At 35.8% G+C, this 20,000-nt stretch overlaps 1 protein-coding gene across 1 annotated transcript in view; it reads left to right on the top strand.

The window, feature by feature from the left end:
• LOC137643131 (carboxypeptidase D-like) overlaps positions 1–20,000 on the top strand; it is a 589,663-nt gene that overhangs the window by 195,953 nt on the left and 373,710 nt on the right. The window contains exons 10-12 of the mRNA XM_068375981.1: positions 1,979–2,192; positions 13,007–13,166; positions 13,480–13,585. Coding sequence (XP_068232082.1) covers positions 1,979–2,192; positions 13,007–13,166; positions 13,480–13,585 — 480 coding nt within the window. The remainder of the gene's footprint in view (positions 1–1,978; positions 2,193–13,006; positions 13,167–13,479; positions 13,586–20,000) is intronic.

Here is a 20,000-nt window from a genome sequence, read left to right as displayed (position 1 = left end):
GGACCATTACTTTTCATACCATATGCATGAATTGTAGTTTGTCTTAGAAAACAAGCTTGTTACATATGCAGAGGATACTACTTTCTTTGCATCAGTTCCATCTCCTAAAAGTAGACCTAGGGTTGCCGAATCCCTTGATATAGACCTAGCTAAAATAAGTGCATGATGCAAGTTGAAGTTGAATCGTAACAAAACTCAAAGTTTAATTGTAATTAGGTTGAGGATACTGGCTCCTAAACATCCTGATCTCAGCATTGATAATTTTTTTTTTTTTCAATTATGTATGAGTTAAAATTTAGGTTAGATTCTTGAAAGCAAATTTCTCGTATCTCCTCCTCCTATGCCTATTGATGCAAAGTACCTCAATTAGATTTCACCAGTCTTCTCTATCTTGAGATTTTATATCAATATTTCTCCTTTCGTAATTTTCTACTTCATACTTCATAGTCTCAGCCATGTAGGCCTGGATCTTCCAACTCTTCTAGTGCTTTGTGGAGCCCAGGAAACGTTTTGTGAACTAATCCTTCTTGGGGAGAACGAAGAGCATGTCTAAACTATCTCCATCTACCCCTCACCATGATCTCATAAACATATTGCCCTAGAGTAATCTCTCTTTTAGTTTCATTTGTAATCCTGTCCTGCCATTTAACTCCCAATATTCTTATGAGGGTTTTTTTTTCAAATCTACAAAATCTGCATAATATTGTTTCATTGTAATACCAAGACTCATGTCCGCAAAGTAAGACTGATCTCACTAATCTGATATATAGCCTGATTTTTATATGTAATTTCAGGCGATTTGATTTCCAAATTTTAATCAAACTAGCCATTGTCTGATTTTTTTTTTTTCAATCTTCCATATAACTCAAATTCTAAAGATCCCATATTAGATATCATAGTTCCTAAATGTTTAAAAGATTCCACCTCATTAATCCTTTCTCCTTGCAATGATATTTCATCTTCCATTGCATAATCTGTTCTCATCACTTGTCTTTCTTCTATTTACCTTTAGCCTAACCTCATGTGATATTTCATGCATTCTTGTAAGCAAGCTTTGATCATCCTTTGGTGTTTTGCTAATAAGGACAGCATCATCAGCATACTCTAGGTCTGCCAATTTCTTATTACCAATCCAGTCCAATCCTTCACCATCTCTGACTGTTCTACGCATTACTAAACCCATGAGGAGGATAAACAACATAGGTGACAATGCATTCCCTTGGAGTACTCCACTGTTCACAGGAAATTCATTTTATAGGACTCCACTAACATTAACTTTGCACTTACTATGCTCATGAACAGGCTTAATCAAATTTTAATTTTTAAGACGGAACTCCATAACAACGCAGGACTCTCCAAAAAATTTGGCAGTGCACACTATCAAAGGCTTTTTCATAGTCCACAAATGCCATCAAAAGTGGATTTCTATATTCTACCCATTGCTGTACCACATATCTTAAAATGACATGTACATTGCACATGATGTATTTTTTTATATTTTTGGATTTAAGATAAAATTATTTTGAATAAAAAGCTGATTGTAGCATTGCATTAAATTGTTGAGATGAGAGTAGGGAGAGCATGGATACAACTTTAACATAAGGCATACATTACTAAACAAATTAGAAATAAGTGTACTTTGCTAACTGGTTTTGAAATAGTGTGACCATAGAATTTCAAAATTTGTGTCCTAAGGGAACTGGGAAAATTGTATTTTGAATGTGGAAGTGCCAGAGAGGCGGTTAAAAGGCTAGATTAAAGAAATGAGATCCCAAACATAGAAACATATTGATATATGGGGAGAAAGTTTGAGAAACTTGAAATCAGCAAAGCATGAATTGGAATAAAGTCATTTGGTTATAATTATTTAAAATGCAAAGTGCTTATGAGTATGGAAAAAAAGTAAGCAGTGTATAGAAAACCTAAGATTCTAGTGAGGAGAAATTCTTTAGAATTCAGTTAAAATTTGTTTTTGCAGCCAGTGCATGGACCAGACAATCGAGTTCGTGTCGTAATATTCGGGGGTTTGTATGGCTCCCAGCCTGTCGGAAGAGAATTGGTGATTCGTTTGGCAAGGCATTTGGGAGAAGGATGGGCTCGCAAGGATGAAGATATCCAAAATCTGTTGAAAGAAACACAGATAATTTTGGTGCCTGCTGTCGACACTGAAGGTTTCGTGACTGCTGAATCTGGTAAGAATTCACATTTAATTTTACCTTTTTGGGGATGAATTTATGGGAAAAATATGTGTGAAAAATAGCATTGCCAAATTTTTTTACCTTTCATTTGATCATGTTTGTTCCGGCACTATATACAAACTTCATGCTCTACATAGGAGTGTTATTTCGGCGATAGCTGAAACTAGTGGTTAAAACTTGTGCAAGGGGAAACTACCCTCCGCTAGTTAGCGGGGTTAGACCAGGACCCCACTCACACCAGCACCAGTAAACAGCCGTCACTGTTTATTTCGGCTCCGTAGAGGAATTAGTCTTGCCCTCCCATCAAAACCTTTTAACCAGTTATGATTAAAAACAACTGGCCTATAAGTTTAAAAATTCCTTTCTTTTTTCAGATGGAGACCCTGGACTTCCCTTTTGTTTAAACTCTGTTGCTTTCCTTATCAAAGCAATGACGCCCACCTCCGAGAGAAGTCACTTCCGTCGCCGCTTGCGGCAATTCCTTCCTTCCTTTGGAGGTTTAGAGTCTCCCTGCTAAGGAATGGGTCTTAACACACACTAGACTCTTCAGAATGCACACCTATCACAGGGTGCCAAGGATTGTCTTCTAAGTTTCTATCTATTTTTATGGTAGAAGAATCTACTAGACTACCTAGCTTTGAACATTGGGAACAGAAGGGAAAACTCTTCCAGTACCCTTTCTTGGAAGCTGGGAACCCGAAGGACCATCAGCTGCCAAATCTGGAGGAATGGAAGAAAGTGATCCTGCTAGAGAATCTCTTGGGAGCTCGTCACCCAGAGGACCAGCAACAGCCGAATCTGATGGACCGGAAGAAAGAATTCCCACAGGAGCCTTTCTTGGAAGCTGAAAACCTGAAGGCCCAGCCACAGCCAGATCTCTAGGCAGGAGTGTGCAAGTCTGAAGACAGGTCTTCTTTACCTGGCTGAACTGCACCAGAAGTGGGCTAACTATAATGGGATCGGATGGAAGCTTCTACTGTTTTAGCCATCAGAGAGGCATCTACCAGGGATGCAGGCATGCCTAGTCCAAGAGGACTGGTACCCTGCCTAGTGGAACACTGACCTGGATCAAGCCTAGGCAGAGGCATGATCTTCAAGCTATCCCCACTGGGATGTATCTCTATACATGTCTTGAGCTCCTCCTTTGTCTGGTCTAGGACATTCTCATATCCAAAGTCAACAGCCTGGAAAGGGGTCTGGTCCACTAAGGCCCCATTTCCAAAATCTCTTAACTGTTAAATTTGAGATATTAATATCAGAAGAACCGTTTTTAGAAAATTCTTTCACATAAAGAGAAGGATGTTCTGCCTCAGGATCCATATTCTGAGCAGCACTAACACACTCCAAACAAATGTACCATCTATCAGGGACCCAAACCTTGCTCCAATTAGCAGAACATTCACCATGTACCCGACAACACTCACTACCCCATCTAGGGTTAGTGGGTTTTTAACATCCTACTGAGATGCAGTTAGGCTTCATTTCTTACATCTGTAATAGGAACAATCTAAACAAAAATGGACATTACAGGAGGGCAGAACACTGCATCGATGTACAATGGGCCAGCAGGTGGATAAAATCAATTTTTTTAGCTTTAATATTTTGGCAACTTTAAAATTTGAAAGTAGATATATTAGGCCTAATATGGTAGGTTGGCCAAGGCACCAGCCCCCCTTAGAGATACTATCACTAGAGACTTATTGGGTGTTTTTGATGACTGGCCCGACAGTACTACATTGGATCCCTCTCTCTGGTTACAGCTCCTTTTTCCTTTGCTTACACATCCACTGAATAGTCTGGCATATCCTTTCCACATTCTCCCCTGTTCTCATACACCGGCCAACACTGAGATTACCAAACAATTCTCCTTTACTCAAGAGATTAACCACTTCTCTGTAAATGTTCAGTGGTTACTCTCCTCCTGGTTAGGGTAGATGAGGCTCTTTAGCTATGGTAAGTAGCTCATTTTGGAGAAGGACATTCCAAAATCAAATCCATTGCTCTGTAGTCTTGGGTAGTGCAATAGCCCCTGTACCATGGTCTTCCACTGCCTTGGGGTAGAGTTCTCTTGGTTGAGGGTATACTTGGGCACACTGATGTCTTATTTCTCTTCTTGTTTTTTATAAGTTTTTTATAGTTATGAAAGATCTATTTCAATTCTTTTACTATTCCTAAAATATTTTATTTTAATTCTTCATTACTTCTCTTGTAGTTTATTTACATCTTTGTTTACTTTTCTCACTGGGCTATATTCCCTGTTGAGCATGTGAGCTTTTAGCATCTTTCTTTTCCAAATGGGGTTATAATAATAATAATAATAATGATAATAATAATAATAATAATAATAATAATAATAATAATAATAATAATAATAATGATAATAATAATAATAATAATAATAATAAAAATAATAATAATAATAATAATAATAATAATAATAATAAAAGTAATAATAATGATAATAAAGGAATTCAGTGCTATATATCATGCTCTAGGATTCACATTGCTCTCCCATATAAAACTTTTTTATTGTTTATTTAGATACTGTTTGTGAAAGGTGTAGGTGTGCTTATAAAAAGTATTTATATTTTTATCCTATTTTGTCCATTACTGTATAATTTAAAAGCAGTAGCCAATATATTTTAGCTAGATTTGTTAGTTATAACTTCATAACTATAAGTCAACAATAGATTATTGAATATTTTCACATACAGAAAAGTCCCTAAGAGGATGCAAAAAAAAAAATGAAAAGCCTTACAAAGATTGGTAGTGGTGCCATATGGTACATAATTTCATGATAATCAATATCAGAAAATACTTTTTGCTATTTTCTGTAACTTTTTCTACCAGGCACATCAACATTTAGAAAAATATGGAAAAAGATGTTCATAGAAAATAAGTGTTACGTATGGAATTACTATTAAGCTATAGAATTTCTCCTTTTTCAGATATATTTTAATTACTAGATGAACACTGATATCGATTAGCCATATCACTTGACTGAAGCAAGTGAAAGAATAGTTTGAAATAGAAAAAAAGAAATCATACAATGTAGCTTACTGAACTCTGGCATCTCTTCCCAAAACCCATATCCGATGATATTGGAAGGATACAACACCAGGTCTAACTACTTGTCAGACTTAGCATATGGTACTGTACACTCTAATGTAGGGGGATGGACACAACCATCCTCATTAAGTAACCCCAGATGAAATATTCTTTAGGACATTTAAAAGTTGGGAAGTATCCTAATTTCATGCCCGATAAATTAAACCATAAGATTTTAAACGATAACAGCAGAGAAGAAGGACCAACAAATGCACTCAGGTCATCACAGCAGAATGGTGTCAGCAAACAAGCCCTCATGTACAAAACAGTAATTATAATGTTGAAATAGGCTGCTGATAACTAAATCCCCATTAAGATAAGCATGAATCAGGGGATGAGTGACAAAGGGCCCTCTTAACTGAATATCAATGCTAATGATTACCCATTACTATGAATATCCTACTCAAAAGAAGGATAAAACTAAACATGGGTACCTAATTTAATAATGCTTGATTAAAGCATGATAACAGCTGCATGACATGATGCACTCAGTGAAGATGACTGGGAAAGAATAGTGGTTGGGGCCTCTTGATGAAATAGGTGCATGGCAGAACTGGGATGATGATTCTTTTCTAACACGTAGTGTGTGACATCACATATGGCAGACAACATGAAGATTTGTGGGTGCTGTGGTAAGTTCTAATGCGCCTGAATTTGCAAGGTCTCCGTTATATTTTCTGAGTCCGTGCTCTGCTTGTTGATACACTGCCCCTAGAACAGAAGAATAATATTTCTTTGGTAATCTGGTCATATTGGATTCCCTGTTCCATCCTTAAACAGGAAAGTCCCTGGAGACCGCACAGCACAAAAAATAAAGTTTTCCTTTGTCAAAACTTCTTTTCTAAGGAAACAAAGATTTTATATGCAGTAGAAAGATCCGGTGATTTGATAGAGAACATTTTAGAGTTAACCCCTTCACTGAGGCAGAAGCAGACCCTCCCCCTTAGTAGCTGCATATGAGATTTGTCACCACTGTATATACAGTACAAGCACATTGACTCTATTATGAAAATCTACATTTCCATGTTTATTAGTTTTAATGCTGATTACAAACTAAATTTTTAAAAGTATGTTTTATTTTCTATTGCATTTTACTCCAAACCGAAAAATTTTTTCTGTTCATTGTAAAGTGATTATTCTCTCTATCTGCAATGGCACTTCCCCCAATTTTGTGGGGTAGCCAATATCAAAAAAAGAAAGAACAAAAAGGGATTTTTCACTTCTTTATTTTTCCTGGCCTAACGAGGGATTCAGCCGAGTTTGGTTGATACTGCTAGAGTGCAACAGCCCACCCTTCCCCGTTATCCACCACAATGAAGCTTCATATGCTAAATCTCCTACTGCCGCAACCCTACTGCCGCCACCTCAGGGGTCACCAAGGCGACTGGAGGAAGCGGCAGGGCCTATCGTAACTGTGTCACAATTGCTCGCCATTCATTCTTATTTATGGTGCTCTCTTTTGCCTCTCTTACAACTATCCTCCTATCACCCAGAGCTTAGTTCACTCCATCCATCCATCCAAACCTTGACCTTCCTTCCACCCAAACCTTGACCTTCCTCTTATACTTCTCCCATGAACTCTTGCATTCATCTCCTTCTTCAGCAGACAGCCATTTTTCATTCTCTCTACATGACCAAATCACCTCAGCATGTTTATATCTACTTTAGCTGCTATTTCATTTCTTACACCCGTTCTCACCCTCACTACTTCGTTGCCAACAATATCTAATTTATATACACCAGCTATACTCCTCAGACATTTCATCTCGTACACATTCCTTTTTTGTCTTCCCTTCGCATTCATCCCCCACAACTTTGATCCATATATCACAGTTGGTACAATCACTTTCTCATACAAAACTATATTCATTCCTAACCCACTATTCTTTACCACTCCCTTCATTGCCACAACACTTTACATCTTTCATTTACTCTCTGACATAGATAGATAAATAGATTTTTATTGACCACAAATTCTACAATAAAAATTACAATAAATATAATTGCATATTAACATGAATCTTTTATACAATCGGGATATTTACATTATTTTATACACAATGTAGTCCATGAAATTACAGGATTTATATGGTTCCTTAGCATATATCACAATTAAAATCATTAAGCATATTTCCTATAAATCACTTTAACATAAAATTAGAAATTAATATTAAACCAAAGAAAATATATCTATGAGTAACAGTTCAAGATTGAGTGGGCAATTTTCACAGTGGTGTGTACATTTTTGGCAAGGATCTGATTAAATGAAATTATATTATAATTAGTTCGTATCTTATGTCTAATAGGGCATGATTCCACCACACGCAGCTCCGTTTGTACCTCCCACCAAGAGCATAGTCTCTCCTCTTCTGTGAGGCGACCTTGACCTCTTCTGTTCCATTTACCTGTTTCAATAGTAAGGTTATGAGAGCTTAACCTTAATCTAGTAAAAGAAGTTCTATAGATATCATTAACATTAATCATTTTTGTATATACATTGTGTACAGTAAATTGAGGATTCAATAATCTATAAGTTTCTCTACGAGATAAGTTAGATTCTATTACAGCCTGTTTTAAGTTTTGAAAATCCTCTTTAATCTCATCTTTATCTATTGAAATCAAGTTTGACACATGTCTACCAGTAGGTGTATTGTACTCTAAAGTAAGTTTCATTCCATGTACCCATGGATCGTCTACCATCCCGTTCTTATCTCCACATATTTTTGAAAAACTTCCTTTGTTTATCTCTTACAACAGCTTTTAGTGTTGGCATTCCTACTTCCAAATAACACAGATCATTACATGTTGACTTCCGAACACCTAATAGTTGTTTAGTTTCCCAGTTATATCTTTAAAAAACAGACCCAAAGTACTGTACTAAACTGATCTACTTCCTCAAGTAACTCTCCATTCAACATGGCATTCAATCTAGCACCACCTTCCCCTCTCGTGCATCCCACAACCTTACTCTTATCTATATTAACTCAACTTCCTTCTGTCACTTACCCTTCCAAACTCTGTCACTAATCCACCCAGCTTCTCCTCCAAGTCTGCAACCAATACAGTATCATCTGCAAACAACAATTGATTCCCCTCCCACTCATGACCACTCTCATTTATCAGTTTCAATCCTTGACCAAGCACTCGAGCATTCACCTCTCTTACAATTCCATCTCTAAACAAGTTGAACAACCATAGGAACAATATACATCCCTATCTCATCCCCACTCTCTCTGGAAACCACTCACTTCATTTGCTATCCCAACACACGTTTTACTACCTTTGTATAAACTCTTCTCTTCTTGCATCAACCTTCCACTAATTCCATATAACCTCATCTAATTCCACATCGCTTCCCTATCAACTCTATCATAAGCTTTCTCAAGATCCATAAATGCAATGTACACCACCTTACCTTTTGCTATACAGTATTTTTTCTTGCATATTTGCCTAATTGTAAAAATCTGATCCATACATCCCCTACCTCTCTTAAAACCACCTTTCACTTATAAGATTGCATCCTTTGTTTTATCTTTAATCCTATTAATTAACACTTTACCATACACTTTTCCAGCCACAATCAACAAACTTAATACCACTATAATTACAACACTCATGCAAATCTCCCATACCTTTGTATAACGGATCAATACATCCACACATCCAGTTCAATGGTACCATTGACAAAATGAAACAGATATTAAACAATCTCAACAACCATTCACATGCAGTCACCCCCTCCCTTCCCTTAATGTCTCTGCCCCCACACCATCCATGCCATCTCTGTCCGCACACCATCCATACCATCTCTGCCCCCACACCATCCATACCATCTCTGCCCCACCATCCATACTAGGTGCTTTTCCTGTTCTCGTTTTATCAGAGAGAGAGAGAGAGAGAGAGATTTTTTGATTGATTTTGGTATTTCACGGGCTTGGAAATAGGAAATATCCAGTTCACTCTTACCGAGTTACATGACAAATATTGCATAGAATGTTAACAAATGGAAACAATTTCAGTAAGCTAACATTTACTTGTGAAAATTACAGACAATACCAATATATATGCATATATATATATATATATATATATATATATATATATATATATATATATATATATATATATATATATGCATATATATATATATATATATATATATATATATATATATATATATATATATATATATATATGCATATATATATATATATATATATATATATATATATATATATATATATATATATATATATATATATATATATATATTATATATTATATATATATGTATATATATGCATATATATATATATATATATATATATATATATATATATATATATATATATATATATATATATTATATATATATATGTATATATATGCATATATATATATATATATATATATATATATATATATATATATATATATATATATATATATATATATACATATACATACATATACATATACATATACATACACTAGCAAGGGCACCCGTGAGCTGCAGCGGTAATTAAAAAATTAAAATAAGATTTATGCAAATGTTTCACTGGTTAATTTAGCATTTTATGTATTTGTTTAAAATACAGTCATTTCATTTATTCAAATTATTTTCTCATAATTGAAGATATGAAGAATGTTAAAACATTTTTATTTCAGTAAAAATTTAGAAACGAAATTTGATTACTTTATTTTAACAATTAAAGGATTATAACACCCTTTACAGTGAAAGCACTTAGGAGCATTTAAAAGAGAGAGAGAGAGAGAGAGAGAGAGAGAGAGAGAGAGAGAGAGAGAGAGAGAGAGAGAGAGAGAGAGAGAGAGAGATTATTTCAAATTATTTCAAAATATTCAATATCATAGATGAAATATTCTCACTTTTGAATACGTAAATAAAATCAAATTTTTTTTTTAATTTATTATTTATAAAATTACAATCAATTCCAGAGAATAGATAAAACATTTTTACTTTTGAATGAATAAAATCAACAGGCTATTTTTTTTTAATGTATTATTAATGAAATTACAATTTAAAAGAAGGAACTCGCATTACAATATCAGAAGTGGTAGAAGACGAGCTTGATGCAGATTTCTGTCGATGACAGAATTTTTGGCGATTTCCAGCGACGACAGGCTTTGCTTTTATGATATAATACAATGCCCTGAAATAATTTTTCTCTCTCTGGCATACATAGACTCTATCATTCTTTAACTTCGAATTACATAAATCTACAGAAATCCTTAACATGAAACTGCATGACTCCGCAGAAGATGAACAACGGTTGTTGTTCGGTCGTTTGGAGAATAAATAGAACTCAGTCAGTTCAAGGATATAGCCAGGGAGAGGGGCAGACAAACACTTTGCTTTATATTTATATATATATATATATATATATATATATATATATATATATATATATATATATATATATATATATATATATATATATATATATATATATATATATATATATATATATATATATATATATATATATATGTGTGTGTATGTATGTATATAATATGATAATTGAGAAGTCAAGGAATGATACAAGAAAAAATAACTTTTGTCTGTCATTGTGTTTATTTCTATTAGGGTTACAATTGTGATTAGCATTACAAATATTGAGGAAATTTCCTAAGATCTGTGAAATATTGGAATTTGGAAATAAAAAAAAAATAAGGGAAAGATTTATATGAATTGAAACATTTTCAGGTAGTTATATATAGTATGGAGATAATCCGTTGTGATTTAATGATTTTGAATATAAGTTTTTAATGGAATTCGACTAAAAACAGCTTTCAACAACTTTCATTTCTGGTGTTGTGGGTGGGAGGCCGTGCGTGTTGCTACTGTTCTTAAAATATTCTATTTTAATTATTCATTACTTCTCTCATAGTTTATTTTCTTGTTTCATTACCTCACTGGGCTATTTCTCCCTTTTTGAGCCCCTTGGCTTAGCATCGTTCCAACTAGGGTTGAAGGTTAGCTAGTAATAATAATAATAATAATAGTAAGAAGAGGGGATGAGCTTTTTTAGTGAATCATTGTTTGATATATTACCTTGTGTTGTACTCTATTGTAAGATATAGAAATGATTTTAACTTTGCCAAGGTTTATATTCGTAAGTAACGTATCTGGTACGTCAAAGTGTATTGTATCTGGCATATTTTAATGTTCAGCTGACGTTATCGTGGCGAAGGGGTTAGTGTGGTGTGTGATCTCCAAGAACATTCCTGTGAAAGGCTAGAACAGGGAATGAATCCAATATGACAAGTAATTACCTATGAAATACTTTTTTCCTAGCTCCAGTGCCAGTTTATCAATATTCAAAGTGTAGGCATAGTGAGTTTTAGGTAGATCTACAGATTCAGGTTCTATTAAATTTGTCACTGCTTCTTTTATGCTGATATAGGCTACATTGGACATGGAAGGACACATCACCAAGAATCAGTAATGGTACTTTGGCCAAGGCTACCTGGTTACTCTGTGCTCGATTACCATCTTTTGAATTGGCCGGCCAACATGTTTTCTTTACCTTCAATAAAATAAACACATGCTCTTGGTAAAGAAAGTAGCATTCTAGCGATGAGTGCTAACTGATGTGCTATGTTTCTTTGTCATCTTCAGTTTTCCAGTTTTGTTGGTTGTGATCAGACCTCTTCAGATTACTTACATATTACTGCATATTGAGATATCTTTTCCTTATTTTTTAGCAATTATTACGTGGAGTGTGCAAGGAAATTTTTGGTTGAGAGATCATGGTCCGCATATCCTTTTGTATATTGTGTCAGAAGCAGTACTATGATTTAAATAACTTGTGAAGTGTGTTTCCATGACGGTACCTCTCATGGAAAAGTATGTTCCAATAGTTACCAATCAAGTTACCTGTTCAAAGCGCAAAAGAAAGCATGCTGTTAGTTCAAGGGGAAAGAGGGAGGAAAGATTAGGCTAACTGATTATAGCGGGGATGGTGACGATAATGACATCTCCACCTTTAGACTATACATAATCAGCCAACTTTCGTTAGCGATGAACTTCATAAGCTCTTGACGTCACTAGCTTCCTTTACTTAAGTGCCGAGCTCTTTTGAATCATGTCTTTAAAGCAGTAACTCTAGTCCTACCTGCCACATTGCCAAACCTAACCTAATGCCCTAAATTAAGTCTAATTTTAAAGGTCTTTCTTTCAGTAAGGGATCTGAAAGTTTACTACTCAGTAACAATTTGAAAGCCTCTCACAGACTCATTCTGTTATTACTTTAAACCCTTCTGCTGCTAAACTATGGCAATGGCACAATCCTAGTCGCTTTATAAGACAGCTAGATTGTGAGGCAGAAGACTGAGTGGGTAGTCTGAATCCTGAAATCCCTCCACTTCCTAAGTAAATGCTCCTAAGCTATATTATATTACATAGGTGGATGGCATAGCATATCAAAATGAGTCCCTTAAATCTTGTTGTGATGAACAAAGTTTCAACTAAACTCAATCACTTGCGTTAGGTTTCGATTGGCAGTTTGTTCCATTCATTTATAAGCTCAGCCAATAGCTCATCACTGGTCAAATGGATTACTTTAGTAGTCTTGTATATGTTGTACATGGTTAATATATGTAAGGTTTAATTACTATATTGTAATTTTGATATTTTGTATCTGTTCTTTGTACTTATCTCCATTTATTCACTTTTGTAGGTATCTGTGGATATAGTAATGTCAAGGAAATGGAAAGTGAAGTTGGAGGATCATTTGCAGCTGAGATAAGTGATCCATTTGCAGAGGCAACAGTTAAATTATTGGAGCAGATAGAACCACATGTTTCACTTTCCTTAGAATCTGGTGGAGTGTTCATGAGGTAAATAATTCTTATAAATATTTATTTACAATATTAGATCTTATGCAAGTCTGTGACCTAAAATTTGACTTTATAATATATTTTTTTACAGCTAACTTGGAAACAGTAAGATCTGATTGAAAGATAAAGACAAAGCAATGTAATGGAAAATGAAGGTCCATTTTAGGAAATTTGGTAATGTCCAAAAGGCACCGCAAGGCACATTGTAGGCAGTAACCCCTGTGGTGTTTGCCCAATAATTACTGCCTTTATAGCCATGATGCTTCAGTTCATAATTATCTGAAGGTTTTGATGTGTTATTGTATTTTTGTAGATATCCATGGGATAATCCAGTTGCTGTTCCCCCTACCACATCTGATGAAGCTCGTTTCCAAGTCCTCACCGAAGCATATGCGCGCACTCACCCTTCAATGATGAATGTATGTATAAATTTCAAAGTCCTTTTACTTTGTGATTAGGGGTTAAAATTCAGATAAGTGTAAGTGGCTCTTAATGGATATTATTCTATTAAATTTTTTATTGATCCTTAAGTATGCCATTTCATCTGTTAGTTATAAATTCATTTGGTATCTGCATACCATGTATTATTTCAATTCAATATGAAAATATCTTCATTTCCAACTCATTTGTTTAATAAAAAGGTGAAGCTATTACACATCTCTATTCAAGTGTGCTTCTACACATATTTAAAGCTTTCTTCCTTGAAAATAAGGATATGTTTTCAGCATGGAATCGATAACAAAGTACAATAGAAGTCCCTTCAACCAGCACACTTAGGATTCTGCTTTTACCGTATAATCAAAATTGCTGTTGTATAAGTTGACCCTTTAAAATTGTCATAAAACCGTATTCAAACATATTTTATCACCCAATTGACCACAAACAATTGACAGACACACTAGACATAGAAGGAACACAATTTAATTTGCTTGAAACAGTTATAGAAGGGGAAAAAAATTACGTTTATAGGCCTGCTCTTGCGATCTCACATATGTGTGACTCAAATTCTATCCCTCCCCTCACAAGAACCTGATTTTATCATGTATAAATTGCGTGTTATGTGATTTCCTTTTTTTAAGACCAAATTATGATCCACACACCTCTTTTCCCCCCCATGTCTTTGACCCAACTACTGTAGTTTATTAAGGTGAAAAAACAAGAGTATCATTAGCATAGTCAGCTCTTGATATTCGCGGGGTGTTAGGTAACAGACAAGCACGAAAAATGAGAATCCGTGAATACTTGCTGCCCTAGGGTGAGCCAACTGATGACCTACCAACTCAATGCCCATTACCTGTGCACGGTCGACTAACTCTTAAGTAACCCATTGTACTACTTGATATTATTTTTACTTGGTTTCTATCACAGTATGAGTACATTATAGTGTCAGTGTTTGAACACATTTTAGTAACTGTAAATCTACACACGTGTATTGCATGTTCAGTACACGGTAAGACTATGGTACACATGACACGAGTCATCGCCACTTGTGTGTAACAACAAAACACTGTTGTTCCTATCTGATAACACTCGCTGATACGGTAGTGTATACTACTGTAATATATGTACAGTACTATCACTACAGTAGCCTCTATCTTGATCAGCACTAAGGTGACCTCCTAAGTGTTTGCTATTTGTGGCAAGTTGACTCCCACCGTTCCAACTCACTGTGGATGTAACCTATATCTAAAGTGCTGTACTACTGTAAAGTATGATATTTTGTATACAGAAGGTCTTCAACTTACAAATTTAATAGGTTCCAAGAAGCTGTTTGTACATCAAAATTTTGTTACATTTTGGCCTAAGGTAGGTCTAACCTGAATTCAATCCCTTTCATTTCCAGCTACAAAAGTCAACAAATAGTTGGGTTTCATATGAAATGAGTATGAGGTTAATACAAATGTCACTTTGCTTACTGTATTACATGATATATTATTGTTTGATTACAGTATTTCTTTATATTATTTTTCTAATTTTTAGTTGGATTTCTGTTTCTATTTCCGAATGTATGTAAGTTGGGGACCTTCTATACAGTACTGTACTGTACAGTAGTCAATATAACAATAACAGTACCGCACAATGAATATATTAAAAAAATGAAAATAAAAAGATATATCACTCCAACACCACCAATCCTTTACGTATGAAGTTCTATATTGTATGTTAACCAGGGCATCAGCCACCCATGGAGATACTACCAATAGAGAGTTATTGGGTCCTTTGACTGGCCAAACAGTACTATACTGGATCCCTCTCTCAGGTTACGAATAATTTTTCCTTTGCCTACACGTATGCAGAATAGTCTGGCCTATTCTTTCCACACACTCCCCTATCCTCATACATCTGACAACACTGAGATTACCAAATAATTCTTCTTTGCTGAAGGGGTTAACTGCTACATTGCAATTGTTCAGTGGCTACTTTCCTCTGGGTAAGGGTAAATGAGACAATTTAGCTATAGCAAGTCGCTCTTCTAGGAGAAGGACACTCCAAAATCAAACCATTGTTCTCTAGTCTTGGGTAATGCCATAGCCTCTGTACCATGGTCTTCCACTGTTTTGGGATAGAGTTCTCTTGCTTGAGGGTACACTCAGCAGTATTCTATCCTATAGTATTTCTTCTCCTGTTATTTATTTTCAAGTTTATCCATCCATATACCAAAGGCACTTCCCCCAATTTTGGGGGGTAGCCGACATCAACAAGAAACAAAACAAAAAAGGGGACCTCTACTCTCTACGTTCCTCCAGCCTAACCAGGGACTCAGCCGAGTTCAGCTGGTACTGCTAGGGTGCCACAGCCCAACCTCCCACATTTTCCACCACAGATGAAGCTTCATACTGCTGAGTCCCCTACTGCTGCTACCTCCGTGGTCATCTAAGGCACCGGAGGAAGCAGCAGGGCCTACCGGAACTACGTCACAATCGCTCGCCATTCATTCCTATTTCTAGCACGCTCTCTTGCCTCGCTCACATCTATCCTCCTATCACCCAGAGCTTTCTTCACACCATCCATCCACCCAAACCTTGGCCTTCCTCTTGTACTTCTCCCATCAACTCTTGCATTCATCACCTTCTTTAGCAGACAGCCACTTTCCATTCTCTCAACATGGCCAAACCACCTCAACACATTCATATCCTCTCTAGCCGCTAACTCATTTCTTACACCTGTTCTCACCCTCACCACTTCGTTCCTAACCCTATCTACTCGAGATACACCAGCCATACTCCTCAGACACTTCATCTCAAATACATTCAATTTCTGTCTCTCCATCACTTTCATTCCCCACAACTCCGATCCATACATTACAGTTGGTACAATCACTTTCTCATATAGAACTCTCTTTACATTCATACCCAACCCTCTATTTTTTACTACTCCCTTAACTGCCCCCAACACTTTGCAACCTTCATTCACTCTCTGACGTACATCTGCTTCCACTCCACTATTTGCTGCAACAACAGACCCCAAGTACTTAAACTGATCCACCTCCTCAAGTAACTCTCCATTCAACATGACATTCAACCTTGCACCACCTTCCCTTCTCGTACATCTCATAACCTTACTCTTACCCACATTAACTCTCAACTTCCTTCTCTCACACACCCTTCGAAATTCTGTCACTAGTCGGTCAAGCTTCTCTTCTGTGTCTGCTACCAGTACAGTATCATCCGCAAACAACAACTGATTTACCTCCCATTCATGATCATTCTCGCCTACCAGTTTTAATCCTCGTCCAAGCACTCGAGCATTCACCTCTCTCACCACTCCATCAACATACAAGTTAAACAACCACTGCGACATCACACATCCCTGTCTCAGCCCCACTCTCACCGGAAACCAATCGCTCACTTCATTTTCTATTCTAACACATGCTTTACTACCTTTGTAGAAACTTTTCACTGCTTGCAACAACCTTCCACCAACTCCATATAACCTCATCACATTCCACATTGCTTCCCTATCAACTCTATCATATGCTTTCTCCAGATCCATGAACGCAACATACACCTCCTTACCTTTTGCTAAATATTTCTCGCATATCTGCCTAACTGTAAAAATCTGATTCATACAACCCCTACCTCTTCTAAAACCACCCTGTACTTCCAAGATTGCATTCTCTGTTTCATCCTTAATCCTATTAATCAGTACTCTACCATACACTTTTCCAACTACACTCAACAAACTAATACCTCTTGAATTACAACACTCATGCACATCTCCCTTACCCTTATATAGTGGTACAATACATGCACAGACCCAATCTACTGGTACCATTGACAACACAAAACACGCATTAAACAATCTCACCAACCATTCAAGTACAGTCACACCCCCTTCCTTCAACATCTCAGCTTTCACACCATCCATACCAGATGCTTTTCCTACTCTCGTTTCATCTAGTGCTCTCCTCACTTCCTCTATTGTAATCTTGTAATCTCTCTCTCATTCTCATCTCCCATCACTGGCACCTCAACACCTGGAACAGCAATTATATCTGCCTCCCTATTATCCTCAACATCATCAAAGTTTTTATATATATATATATATATATATATATATATATATATATATATATATATATATATATATATATATATATATGTCTTATTTATAACTGTAATCGAACAGTTTAACATGTTTTTTCAAAAAGGCCCATAAAAGAAACACAGGAAATATGAATAAATCACACTATATTTCGGTCAATAAACATCGACCCTCTTCAGGATGTAAAGTACAAGTGAGGCTTACAGTGGAGAGTGACGGTTTATATATGAAAGCAAAAGGGTGTGTTCAATTGTTCTATAGTTGTTATAATTGCTGGAAGGATTAGCCAAATTTAATTACATCCAGGTGCGTGTTCTTATTGTTGAGCCGCTTGGAGGAAGTCTTGACCTCTGATGCATGTCTGGTGGCCGGTCTCCGTGGATTATCTTCTTAATGATAGGGTTGAGAAGAGTATTGTCCACTGTGTCAGCTTTCCATTGGCCCCCACATAGGTTCATTGTGTTTGATTGATTTATGATGGCTGATTCCAGGATTTTCCTTCTGTACGGACAGGTACTCTTAAAAAGCAAAGACGACTCACTCCAGTTAATCTGGTGCCCTAAATCCCTAAGGTGAATGAAAATCCCCGAGTTTTCATACCCATATCTAACAGATCTTTTGTGTTCGGATAATCTTTGAGATAGCGAACGGCCAGTTTGCCCAACGTACACTTTTTCACAATCCCTGCATGGTACTTTGTAAACGCCGGATTCTATCTCTCTTTTATTTTGATAAACATTAATAAGGGCGCTTCCTATGGTCTTTGGATATGAAAAAACAAAGGGGTTCTCAGTTTTGATATGATTTGTTATATTTTTAATACCTTCTATATATGGGAGTTTTATCTTATTTTTAAAATCTCTTTGGTTAGTAACATCATGATCTTTATAATATATCGTGTTGGCTTTGTTGATGGCCTTTTCTATGACATACGTCGGGTAGAATAGCTGGGCGAGTTGTTTACGGATGATTTCAAATTCTTTATTTAGGTAGGCTGGGGAACAGATTCTCAAACCTCTAAGAAATAGATTGCAAGCTACTCCAATTTTCACAGAAATGTCGTGATAACTAAAAAAATGAATGTAGGAAATAGAGAAAGTTGGTTTTCTATACACAGTAAAATTATACCCCGTCGATTCCCTTATAATTAGTATGTCCAAAAAAGCTAATTTTCCATCTTTTTCCCATTCAGTTTTAAATTTTATGCTAGGGACTAGGGAATTTAGATTATTGAAAAATATATTGAAATCTCCCCAGCTATCATCCCAATATGTGAAAATGTCATCAACATAGCGTTGCCAAACCATGTTTGTAGGTTTAATTGTTGTTAAAATTTCTGTTTCAAAGTATTCCATGTAGAGGTTAGCTAAAATTGGAGATAACGGGCTGCCCATACTACAACCAAATTTCTGTTTGTAAAAATTTCCATTGAAAGAGAAAACGTTATTTGACACGCTTAGTTTAATTAACTTAATTGTTTTTTCAATACCGAGGGGGAAGTGATCTTCGTAAGGGATTAATTTTTCCCTCAAGAAACCTAATACGTCGTTGATCGGGACCTTTGTAAATAGGGATTCTACGTCAAGACTCAAGAGTTTTACATTGTTTACCGGGATATTTAATCTATTGAATTTCTGGATGAAGTCCTCTGCATGCTTAATATGAGCTGAAGAAAAGCTCCCTAGAAAGGGAGACAGCAAGTCTGCTAACCATTTTGATAAATTATATATAAATGACCCTTTACATGAGACGATTGGGCGTAAGGGAATACCGTCCTTATGAGTTTTTGGGAGCCCGTAAAAATATGGCAACGAGGGGTTCATGACTTTGAATTTTTCTAAGACCTCGATGTCTTTTTTATTATTTCCGATTTTTCTTACGGATTTGAAAAACTCCGGAGCAACAGAGTTACGGGGATCTTTTGTTAGCTTTTCATATGTAGTGTCATCGTTTAGGAGTTGTTGAACTTTGTTGACATACGTCTCTTTATCAAGAATGACTATTTTTCCGTCTTTATCCGATTTTGTGATGATGATATTATCGGTTTTGTTTAATGAAAAAATTGCATTATGAAACCTTCTGGGAAGCGGATTTTTACTGTTACTTTGTTCTAATGCATTTAACAAGATTCCTTTTAGGCAAGTTTCATCTTTTTCAAAATTGTTTTTAGAGAAATGTTTATCGAAGGCCACCACATAATCAAAATGACTTTCCCGTCCGGGTTTCATAGCAAAAGAGATACCTAGATTCAGAGCTGTTTGCTCATTCACTGTGAGTGGACGGTTCGAT

This window comes from Palaemon carinicauda, chromosome 6, assembly GCF_036898095.1.
Source record: "Palaemon carinicauda isolate YSFRI2023 chromosome 6, ASM3689809v2, whole genome shotgun sequence".
Classification (NCBI taxonomy): Eukaryota; Metazoa; Arthropoda; class Malacostraca; order Decapoda; family Palaemonidae; genus Palaemon; species Palaemon carinicauda.
The sequence above is the reverse complement of the archived record's forward strand: the minus strand, read 5'-3'. Positions and strand labels throughout refer to the sequence as shown.